At 40.5% G+C, this 12385-nt stretch overlaps 1 protein-coding gene across 1 annotated transcript in view; it reads left to right on the top strand.

Annotated features, from left to right (window-relative positions):
- LOC117524172 (E3 ubiquitin-protein ligase SH3RF3-like) overlaps window positions 1-12385 on the top strand; it is a 377095-nt gene that overhangs the window by 261760 nt on the left and 102950 nt on the right. Inside the window, 3 exon segments of the mRNA XM_034185923.1 lie at window positions 3441-3749; window positions 11833-11886; window positions 11889-11950. Of these exon segments, the coding sequence (XP_034041814.1) occupies window positions 3441-3749; window positions 11833-11886; window positions 11889-11950 (425 nt within the window).

The raw sequence follows: 12385 nt of genomic DNA, 5'->3' as shown, positions 1-12385 counted from the left end.
GTCAAACACATAAGATCTCACCGAAGATCACACCAAGAGCTTACAGCTATTAAACACATTTTCAAGGTGTAACGTGTGCATGTAGCGCCGCACGCTAACAGTGTTAATTGTAGATGGAGTGGCAGAATCTATCTGTCTTTAAAGATGCGTGCGTGCGTGTGTGTGTGTGGCTCGCACCTCTCTGACTGTTCGTCAGATCACCGAGCTTTTGGATGTGGCTTGCGCATGGCACGATGATGTGCGTCCTTTATTTTGAAAATTTTGGGGAGTAATTTACAAAGCCTTTATTTTGAAGTCATCATCATTATTTGCACAAGATGCAACATTCTCACACGCCAGCTTTGACAAAGATCGTCGACAAAGATGAGTCACTCTCTGCCTTAAACAGATGCCTATCTCCAATGCGTTCACGGGGGAGAGACGGAAGAAAGAAATTAAATAAATAAATAACACACAAACACTCTGAGAGATATGTCAGCCTCAGACACACAGACGCTTCTTGTTTTATTATCACAAGGGGGAACATTCTCACGTGCCAGCTTCGACAAAGATCGAAAATAAGTATTTGAACGCCCTGCGATTTTGCAAGTTCTCCCACTTAGAAATCATGGAGGGGTCTGAAATGTTCATCTTAGGTGCATGTCCACTGTGAGGGACATAATCTAAAAAAAAACATCCGGAAATCACAATGGATGATTTTTTAGTAATTTACTTGTATGTTACTGCTGCAAATAAATATTTGACCCCCTACCAACCAGCAAGAATTCTGGCTCTCACAGACCTGTTAATTTTTCTTTAAGAAGCCCTCTTATTCTGCACTCTTTACCTGTATTAATTGCACCTGTTTGAACTTGTTACCTGTATAAAAGACACCTGTTCACACACTCAATCAATTACACTCTAACCTGTCCACCATAGCCAAGACCAAAGAGCTGTCTAAGGACACCAGGGGCAAAACTGTAGACCTGCACAAGGTTGGGATGGACTACAGGACAACAGGCAAGCAGCTTGGTAGAAGACAATAACTGTTATGATTATTTATTAGAAAGTGGAAGAAACACAAGATGACTGTCAATCTCCCTCGGTCTGGGATTCCATGCAAGATCTCACTTTGTGGTGTAAGGATGATTCTCAGAAAGCTCAGAACTACACAGGAGGACCTGGTCAATGACCTGAAGAGAGCTGGGACGACAGTCACAAAGATTACATTAGTAACACATGATGCTGTCATGCAAAATCCTGCAGGGCAGCAAGGTCCCCCTGCTCAAGCCAGCACATGTCCAGACCCATTTGAAGTTCACCAGTGAACATCTGGATGATTCAGAGGAGGCATGGGAGAAGGTCATGTGGTCAGATGAGACCAGAATAGAGCTTTTGGAATCAACTCCACTTACCGTGTTTGGAGGATGAGAACAACCCCAAGAAAACCATCCCAACCGTGAAGCATGGTTGGTGGAAACATCATACTCTGGGGGTGCTCTTCTGCAAAGGGGTACAGGACGACTGCACCATATTGAAGAGAGGATGGATGGGGTCATGTATTGCGAGATTTTGGCAAACAGCCAGGGCAACTAAGGAGGGGCTCTGCAAGAAGCATTTCAAGGTCCTGGAGTGGCCTGCCCAGTCTCCAGACCTGAACTCAATAGAAAATCTTTGGAGGGAGCTGAAACTCCAAACCTGAAAGATCTAGAGAAGATCTATATGGATGAGTGGACCAAAATCCCTGCTGCAGGAAACTACAGGAAACGTTTGACCTCTGTAATTGCAAATAAAAGCTACTGTACCAAATATTAACATTGATTTTCACAGGTGTTCAAACTTATTTGCAGCAGTAACATACAAATAAATTATTAAAAAATCATGCATTGTGATTTCCGGATTTTTTTTTTTTTTTTTTTAGATTATGTCTTTCACAGTGGACATGCACCAAAGATGAAAATTTCAGACCCCTCCATGATTTCTAAGTGGGAGAACTTGCAAAATCGCAGGGTGTTCAAATACTTATTTTCCTTGCTGTACTTCCTATGGGCACTGCACTAGTATGTTAAAAACCACGAGGCCACTGTGTACATGTGTGTAACTTCAATCATGGAGAAACTGGGGAGAGCTGACACTTGCCGTTTGGGATGCTTATGTATTTTGGGTCAAGGATGAACGCCGTGAAAACGTAAAGTTGATGGGATTAATGTTTTCGGAGAAATTAGGGATGTTAGGTAACAACAGTGAACAATGGATGTTGATATCACCCTTAATCAGTCCCTGGTAAGTAGACAAGTTCTGTAAAAAGAAATATCTCAACCTTGCCAGTTGTAAAACACGACGTCAACTAAATATGCTAAATAATAAATACAGTTATTCACAAACTTTCTCATTTTAATTTCCTGCACTGTCAATTAAAATCATTATATAAAAACTTTGCATAATTTATTACCACCCTCAGAGAGGTGATGGTCTAGTGGTTAAGTTTGGGCTTGAGACCAGAGGTTTCTAGGTTCATATCCCAGCCTGACTGGAAAATCACTAAGGGCCCTTGGGCAAGGTCCTTAATCCTCTAGTTGCTCCCAGTGTGTAGTGAGTGCTTTGTATGGCAGCATCCTGACATCGGGGTGAATGTGAGGCATTATTGTAAAGCGCTTCGAGTGTCTTATGCAGATGGAAAGCGCTGAAAAATGTCAACTACCTATTTTACAAACACTACCCAATCTAGAACTCGTGGATCATCACGGGTAACGCATTAGCACAATGATATTTTTGAATGGTCAGATTTCCAGATGTGGAGTGAGCCATTCTTTCTTTTGCTCATTGTTACATTGATATCATTTGACCGCAAATGCTAAAAAAGACAGTGGAAACAACAACAAGCAATCGGCAATACATATCTGTTATAAATGTTGGGATGGGTCATAGACGGGAATCAGGTCAGCACAGTGACTTAGTGGTTAGCACTGTTGCCTCACAACAAGAAGGTCATGGGATCAATTCCCACCTGTGGCCTTTCTGTGTGGAGTTTGCATGTTCTCCCTGTGTTTGCGTGGGTTTCCTCCGGGTTCTCTGGTTTCATCCCACATTTAAAGACATGCAGGTTAGGCGAACTAGACACTTTATAATTGTCCAGGTCTCCCTTGCAAAAAAGGTCTCGAGCTCAATGGGACTAACATTCTTAAATAAAAAAAAATGTTAAACATCATTCTCAGAAAACTTCAGTTATAAGTTGGCTTTATCCCTGTTATAGTGATTATTGTTGTGCTGCTGCTTTGAAATCCTTCCAGACTGAACAGGTGCATTCAGAAGAAAGACCGCGCAAACACTCTTTTGAATCTCTGTGCGGCCCTGTTATGAAATCCAGTCTAATTCTTTTCTTTTTCCTTGTGTCTTCTTTCTTCTCCTCTTCTGTCAACAACCTGCTTCTTCCTCTTCTTTGTCTCTTACCTCTTTCACAGTTAAATGAAACAGCCAAGCAGTTGATGGAGATCGACAAGCCGACGTCCACTAATGTGCCTGGACCAAGTTCTGAGCCAGTTCCTTTGGGTTCCTGCTCTCCTGGCCCCTCCCCCAGCGCATCTCTGTCCAACGGCAATGGTTCAGGCCATCGGAGAGGTGAGGGCAAGAAAAATGCAAAGAAGCGGCATTCGTTTACAGCGCTGTCTGTCACCCAGAGGGCTGCCCAGCTTAACAACAGACACAGCATGGAGATCTCCCAGCCGGTCCTCATCAGTTCGTCTGACCCCAGAGCCGCTGCACGCATCCAGGTACACACACACACACACAAGCGCACAACGTGTCTTCAAAGTGTTACACAAGTACATTACACATGTGGTCCCTGAAGGGAGGTGAAGCTGACCCCAAAGGTCAAACAATTTACCCACATCCCCCCGAACAAGAAGCAGGTTGATGCCCGTCACTGTCTGACAGCGTCCCTGCCTACGTCTGTGTTGCAGTCCCTGCAGATGGATTTGCCTCATTATAAGGAATTGTATTTCTTGCCGTTGTATTGATTTCCTATAAATGTATTACTACCTGGTGGAAGTAATAACATCAAAATTGGTGACGGCTGTCGTATCAGCTCACTGTGATATCTCATTACATTAATAAAATTCTGCCCTAATGGTGTATTAATGCATACAAACCAATCAGTGGGATTTTTAGTAACACTATATTGCATGGTAATTACTATATAGCTAATATATGTGCACGTGATGTAATTGTGTCTTCATAAAAGTCTATACGATGGACATAACCCTTTAAAAACATATGGATGTTGGATGTTGGGATTTCTGTCAGGTGTTAGATAGTGTTGTATAGCACAAGTGTACATTTTCCATTTTATTTAAAGAGGCACTACTCAATTCTTGTCAGTATTTTGCTGTTTCTTTCAGGGGGGTTTTGGTCGCATTCTTCTAGTAGAAAGATCTCCCTCTACAGCTCAAGAGTACATATGTCACAAAATTGTCGTAAAGTCACTGCTGACCCTCCCCTCTTCTCTCCTCTCTCCACACAGTAAATGTTGCGGAGTAAGATAAACTCTGCCAGGATAACATTTGGTCCCAGTCCAAATAGAGTTAAATATACTCAATCGCAGTGCTGAATCAATTCAATCTCAGTGTAAAATAACCTCTATCATGCTGTGAATGACTCTTATTGGAGTTGAAACACTTGATTTGACAAGATGGAAGAGCTGATTTCACTCTATAATAGGGTATATTTAACTCTATTTAGACTGGGACCAAATGTTATCCTGGCAGAGTATATTTTACTCTGCAAAATTTACTGTGCATATGCATTTGTTTTCAGTGGAGCTAGTGAATGCAATTCGTGGCACCGTGTCAAGAAAGCAGCAATACACAGAAATACAGAGAGAACAGAGAGTTTATCTCAATATACTTCCAAGTGCAACAACAACTGTCAGGTCTGCATCCGTTTTGCACACCTCTTTATCTTTCAGCTCTCGCTGTTTCCAAGGAAAGCAGAACCGAGGTTGACTCGTGGGTGACCCCTCGTTCAGTCACATGCTCTTAAAGGAAGGTGTGTATGTGTCGTAGTGTCAGAAATCCAGGGTTGCAAGGCCAGTTTTCTGCTTTGGGAACCTCTATTCTCTCCAGAACAAGTCATTTAGGGATTACAGTCACTCCCAAACTGTAAAGTTAAGGTAAAAACATTGCATAGTTCCCTTTTAATGGTTGCTTTATTATCTTGATTGTGGCTGTTCAAGCTAGTTCACAAATACAAATAATTCTTTTAGCCTCGTTTGTGAACTGTATTCTGCTAATGTGTTCATTGGGTAATATCAAGCTGCTAGTTAGTGATTTTATTAAGTAATTTAACCTTGCAGTTGTTCCATTACATATTTGCACATGATTAGCTTCACACTGACAGCACAGTAACCGTAGAAAAAAATTCTACTGTGACTGCAGCCTTATTCAAGGGCTGAAAGCACACATACATTATTAAAAATGTTCTTTTGGCTGCCCCCGCTAGGGGTCACCATGGCAGATCAGTCGTTTCCATCCCACCCTGTCGTCTGAATCTTCCTCTGTCACACCAACCACCTGCATGTCCTCCCTCAGCACATCCATAAACCTCCTCTTTGGCCTCCCTCTTCTCCTGCCTAATGGCTCCATCCTCAGTATCCTTCTCCCTATATACCCTGGGTACCTCTTCTGCACATGTCCAAACCATCTCAAGCTTTTCTCTCTTACTTTGTCTTCAAACCGTCCCACCTGAGCTGTCCCTCTGATATGTTCATTCCTAATCCTGTCCATTCTCATTACTCCCAAAGAGAATGGAAACATCTTCAGCTTTGCCACCTCCAGCTCTGCCTCCTGTCTTTTTGTTAGTGCCACTGTCTCTAAGCCGTATAACATAGCTGGTCTCACTACTGTCTTGTAAACTTTCCCCATCACTCTTGCAGATATTTTTCGGCCACAAATCACTCCTGCCACCTTTCTCCACCCACTCCACCCTACCTGCACGGTCTTCTTAGCCTCTCTACCACACTCTCCATTACTTTGGATACCTGACCCCAAGTATTTAAACTCATCAACTTTCACCATTTCTACTCCTTGTAACCACACTGTTCCCCTAGGCTCCCTCTCATTCCCACACATGTACTCAGTCTTGCTCGAACTGACTTTCATTCCCCTCCTCTCCAGGCTAGACTCAACCTGCTTTCTACTCTCAATACAGATCACAATGTCATCTGCAAACATCATAGTCCATGGAGACTCCTCTCTGATCTCATCTCTCAACCTGTGCATCACCACTGTGAACAATTTCAATTTCAATTCAATTTATTCATTTTATATAGTGCCAAATCAAAACAGAGTCACCTCAAGGCACTTCACATAAAACACTTCAGAAAACAAAATAAAATAATATTAATAATATTAATTTAATTTTAATAATATTAAAAAAGCACAGTAAAAAAGTAAAAAGTAAAAAGCATAGTAACATAATATGCCAATATGCTAGCCATACGAAAGGGAAAATAAGTGTGTCTTATGTCTAGAGTCTCCACAGAATCTGACTGCTTTATTGACCCAGGGAGATCATTCCACAGAACAAAGGCACAATAAGAGAAAGCTCTATGACTCGCAGACTTTTTATTCATCCTAGGGACACAAAGTAGTCCTGCATCCTGTAAACGCAAAGCCCGGGCCAGTACGTGGGTTTTAATTAGATCAGCTAGGTGGGAGCTGCCAGTGCGTGAACAATTTTATAGGCTAGTAGCAGAACCTTAAAATCCGTCTCACAGAGACAGGAAGCCAGTGAAGATATGCCAAAATGGGTGTAATGTGGTCAAACTTTCTGCTTCGTGTCAAAAGTCTGGCAGCAGCATTTTGAACCAATTGGAGATCCCTAATGCTAGACTGCAGTAAACCAGAAAATAAAACATTGCAGTAGTCCAATCTAGAAGAGATAAACGCATAGATCAGGGTCTCAGCATCAGCCATAGACAGGATGGGATGAATCTTCGCTATATCTCGCAAGTGGAAGAAAGCAGTCCTCGTAATATTTCTAATATGGAGGCCAAAGGACAACGTACGATCAAAAATTACCCCAAGGTTCCTCACTTTGTCTGTGTGATGTATGACACGAGCCTAGGATAAGTGTTAACTGGTCAAATTGATGCTGGTGTCTCACTGGACCAAGAACCATCATTTCTGTCTTATTGGAGTTTTAAAAGTAGGAAGTTCTAGACATCCAGCTTCTCACTGATGCAAGGCAATCTTATAAGGATTTTATGTGGATGAGATGACCAGCAGTTATCGGCATGTATAACTGAGTATCATCAGCATAGCAGTGAAAGGTAATCCCAAAGCACCGCAATATGTGCCCAAGGGGTGCTATATAAAGGGAGAAAAGCAGGAGGCCTAAGACGGACCCCTGTGGAACCATCAAATTTCATGTCACTAAGATTAGAGGTAGTGTTACTGTACAGAACACAGTCAGAACGACTGGTCAAGTATGACATCAACCATGTAAGGGCACTCCCAGTAATCCCAAAATGATTTTCCAGCCTATCAAGTAGAATATGATGATCCACGGTATCAAATGCAGCACTGAGATCTAACAGCACAAAGAACCATAGTGGTGTCCGAATCCATTGCAAGCAGAAGATCATTCACCACTTTAGTGAGAGCCGTCTCTGTGGATGCTATTTTCTAAAAGCAGACTGCAGTGGCTCAAAGAGATTATTCTCAGTAAGATAGTCCATGAGCTGCCGTGAAACCACTTTTTCCAGAATTTTAAAGCAAATGATAGATTTGATATCGGCCGATAGTTTTTCAATACACTAGGGTCAAGATTAGATTTCTTAAGTAATGGTTAATCACTGCAGATTTGAAAACATTTAAGAACAGACCCAGAAGTTAAAGAAAGATTAATAACTTCCAGCACAGTCGGCCCAAGAGTGGGCCGAATGTAGGTTTAAGCCAGGTTTCACATAACCCAATCATATCTAGTGATGATCCATAATTAGATCATTAATCAACAATGATTTTGAGGACAGACAAGAAAGGACTTTGAGCTGATCCTTGGTGTAATCCCACCTCCACCTTGAATGAGTCTGTTATTCCTACTGGGCATTTCACCACTCTCACTACCTTCATATACATCTCTGCCACGCCATATTTCCTCATACAATACTACAGCTCTTCTCTTGGCACCCTGTCATAAGCTTTCTAAGCTTTAAATCCACAAACACACAGTGTAACTCCTTCTGGCCTTCTCTATACTTCTCCATCAGTATTCTCAGAACAAACATTGCATCGTAGTGCACTTTCTCAGCATGAACCCATATTGCTGCTCACAGATCTTCACCTGTTTTCTAAACCTAGCTTCTACTACTCTTTTCCATAACTTCATGCTGTGGCAAATCAACTTTATACCTCTGTAGTTACTGCAGCTCTGCACATCACCCTTGTTCTTAAAATAGGAACCAACACACTTCGTCTCTACTCCTCAGGCATCCTCTCACTTTCCAAAATTTTATGAAACAATCTGGTTGGAAACTTCACTGCCATCTATCCTAAACATTTCCATGCCTCCACTGGAATGTCATCTGGACCAACTGCCTTTCCACTCTTCACCCTTCATCCTCACTACTGCACTTCCTTATTTATTCTCTCCACATCATCCAGCCTTTTCTTTGTTTTTCATTTTCTTCATTCATCGGCTCCTCAAAATATTTCCTGCACCTTCTCAACACACTCTTCTCGCTTGTCGCTTGCTTGCTGCACATCCTTTCCAGCTCTGTCCCTTGTCAACTGGTACAAGTCCTTTTCTCCTTCCCATACTATTCAACTTCTTGTACAGCTCGCAATATACCTTTTCTTTAACTTTTGTCACTTTTGTTGTTAATATTGACAAATTATACTGTATTTCTTATCTTTCTGATGCTTGATTCTGTTTTTCTCCTCTCTGTTTAAGGTGCAGCTCCAACCAGAGATGGGTGTGGTAATTGTGCTGGAGACCCTCCTGTCCTGTGCACCGACAGCATTTCCTGTATATTTGTTTTGTGAATTGTTTTGTAATTTATGCCTGTAGCATGGCCCAAGCAGAGGGTCACTAACCCTAACCCTTTGAGTCTGGTCCTGTTTGAGGTTTCTTCCTCAGAGGGAGTTTTTCCTTACCACTGTTATATAATGATATAAATGAAAATTAATTGAAATTGAAAAACCTTTTCTTTCATTATTAAAAATAAGAATCCCCCCCCCACAAAAAAACCAAAGCAGACAGTGGTTGATGTTTGTGTGCTGTACTGTATAACTGTAATTGTTCAGTAAATTATTTAAATAGGTTGTAATTATTTCTCTTTGCTGGACTTTTGTAATCCACATAAGACCTAGTGCTCACTAAATGAGCTTATAAAGACTTATCAAAGTCATTATTTAAAAAAAATTGAATTAATGTCATCAATTAAATGGCCCTTTGAGTTCATTTAGGCTCACAGAACACTTATTTCTAGTTTTACAATCAACCAGTGCTATTTAAAAGATTGTAGGAAGTACAGCATCTAAACACTGTGAATAAATTTCATAGGAATAGTACAAAACAAATTTTCATTAAGGCCTTGAACTGTGAACAGTGATCATTAGATTAATATGTATGTAAATTCTTTGTGATTAACCTGTATGAATTGTCTTGATTTGTTTTTGTATTGTGTTTAAAAGGCTGACCAGGATGATGACTGCAAATTAGCTTTAAGTTGTTTTATATCTTGCATCTATCACATTTTCTTGTGAAAGTGTTGACTAAATAAACACAAAACAATGTAGGTCAGTAGACTGGTTGGTTGGTTTGGTTGATTGATTGATCTATAGATACAGTAGTGTTCAGCATAATAGTAGTGCTATGTAACTAAAAAGATAATCCAGGTTTTGAGTATATTTCTTACTGTTACATGGAAAACAAGGTACCAGTAGATTCAGTAGATTCTCACAAATCCAACAAGACCAAGCATTCATGATATGCACACCTCTTAAGGCTGTGAAATTGGGCTATTAGTAAAAAAAAGTAGAAAAGGGGTGTTCACAATAATAGTAGTGTGGCATTCAGTCAGTGAGTTGTCAATTTTGTGGAACCAAGAGGTGTGAATCAGGTGTCCCCTATTTAAGGATGAAGCCAGCACCTGTTGAACATGCTTTTCTCTTGAAAGTCTGAGGAAAATGGGACGTTCAAGACATTGTTTAGAAAAACAGCGTAGTTTGATTAAAAACTAGATTGGAGGGGGAAAACGTATGCGCAGGTGCAAAACATTATAGACTGTTCATCTACAATGATCTCCAATGCTATAAAATGGACAAAAAAAACAGAGACGCATGGAAGAAAATGGAAAACAACCATCAAAATGGATAGAAGAATAACCAGAATGGCAAAGGCTCACCCATTGATCAGCTCCAGGATGATCAAAGACAGTCTGGAGTTACCTGTAAATGCTGTGACAGTTAGAAGGACGCCTGTGTGAAGCTAATTTATTTACAAGAATCCCCCCGCAAGTGCCTCTGTTAAATAAAAGACGTGCAGAAGAGGTTACAATTTGCCAAAGAACACATCAACTGGCCTAAAGAGAAATGGAGGAATATTTTGTGGACTGATGAGAGTAAAATTGTTCTTTTTGGGTCCAAGGGCCGCAGACAGTTTGTGAGATGACCCCCAAACTCTGAATTCAAGCCACAGTTCACAGTGAAGACAGTGAAGCATGGTGGTGCAAGCATCATGATATGGGCATGTTTCTCCTACTATGGTGCTGGGCCTATATATCACATACCAGGTATCATGGATCAGTTTGGATATGTCAAAATACTTGAAGAAGTCATATTGCCTTATGCTGAAGATGACATGCCCTTGAAATGGGTGTTTCAACAAGACAATGACCAAACACAACTAGTAAATGAGCAAATCTTCGTTCCAAACCAACAAATTAATGCCTCACAGATGTGAAGAAATCATGAAAAACTGTGGTTATACAACTAAATACTAGTTTAGTGATTCACAGGATTGCTAAAAAAGCAGTTTGAACATAATAGTTTTGAGTTTTGTAGCATCAACAGCAGATGCTACTATTATTGTGAACACCCCCTTTTCTACTTTTTTTTTACTAATAGCCCAATTCCATAGCCTTAAGAGTGTTGCATATCATGAATGCTTGGTCTTGTTGGATTTGTTGAGAATCTACTGAATCTACTGGTACCTTGTTTCCCAATGTCACCAATAAGAAATATACTCAAAACCTGGATTAATCTTTTTAGTCACATAGCACTACTATTATTCTGAACACTACTGTAGATGATGGACAGTAAATGTTTTGTTGCTATTTTTAAAGGATTAAAAAGGGATTTTTTTGTAAAATGATTTATTTACGCGTAGGTTTGGAATATGTCAAACATTTTAAACCACTGAATATTTTCAGAAACTGTTGGCTATCCAGCAAACTAGTCTAGTACTGGTAGTCTTCCATAATCACATTTGTTAAACATTTTACATTCTGCGGGATAAACTGCACAGCAGTTCTTTCTGTATCCATAATGTATAAATTTATTCTTTCATTCCCTCATGCTGAAAATATAAAAAGCACCCTCTTATTTTTTTTTATTTTTTTTTTTTTTTTGGCAATGTATGGCCTGGGTTGCTTTTACGTACATTATCACCTACAGTAGTATTCACACCTGGGTTTAAAGTGTTGTTACTGTATCTGAATAGCCTCCAGGATGCATACTAAAATGACAGAGAGGCTGTCTGGAAGCTGTAGGCATGTAGTGTAAATAATTTTTTATTTCACTGGAATGAAAAGCATGTTTTGTTTTGTTTTTATATCTTTTTGTGTGTCTCTAGGATGCATCGCCCCCTGGTCCTTCTCCCTCATCGGCGGGGGTGACTGTTGCCTCCGGAAAGTGGCTTCATTAACCTCTGAGCTGCTGGCCCCTGCCAAAGTGCAGCTACCACTCAACATGTGAGTTACACCTCAGCGTGCGTCAGAATCAACCGCCTGCAACCAGAGTTGTGATTGGCTGCTTTTCAAACTGAAGGCTTCGTACTTGACATCTAAGCAAATCTCTGCTCCCAACTTGTGGTAGCAGTGTAAAAATGTTTCTGCTTTTAGGCCTAGAGGTGCTGTCCGAGTTCCAACACCTCTAAAAAAACACTCAGCCTGTCCAGTCGTCAAAAATGAAGTTACTGTTGAAAACCAAAAATACAGTCATGCATGCCACTTATGTGATGCATAAATGTGACTTAAGCATGACTGTTTCTATTGCTACCCTGCCTTATACAGTATATTGGGAAGCAAAGTAAATTAATCACTCAACCCTCTTTCTGACTCTTTTTCTTTAAATCTATCTATAATCTATAATCTAAAAATTTATACTACTTAGTTTGGTGATGGTTT

This window comes from Thalassophryne amazonica, chromosome 14 (assembly GCF_902500255.1).
Source record: "Thalassophryne amazonica chromosome 14, fThaAma1.1, whole genome shotgun sequence".
Lineage (NCBI taxonomy): Eukaryota > Metazoa > Chordata > Actinopteri > Batrachoidiformes > Batrachoididae > Thalassophryne > Thalassophryne amazonica.
This window is presented reverse-complemented; position numbering and strand designations above follow the sequence as displayed.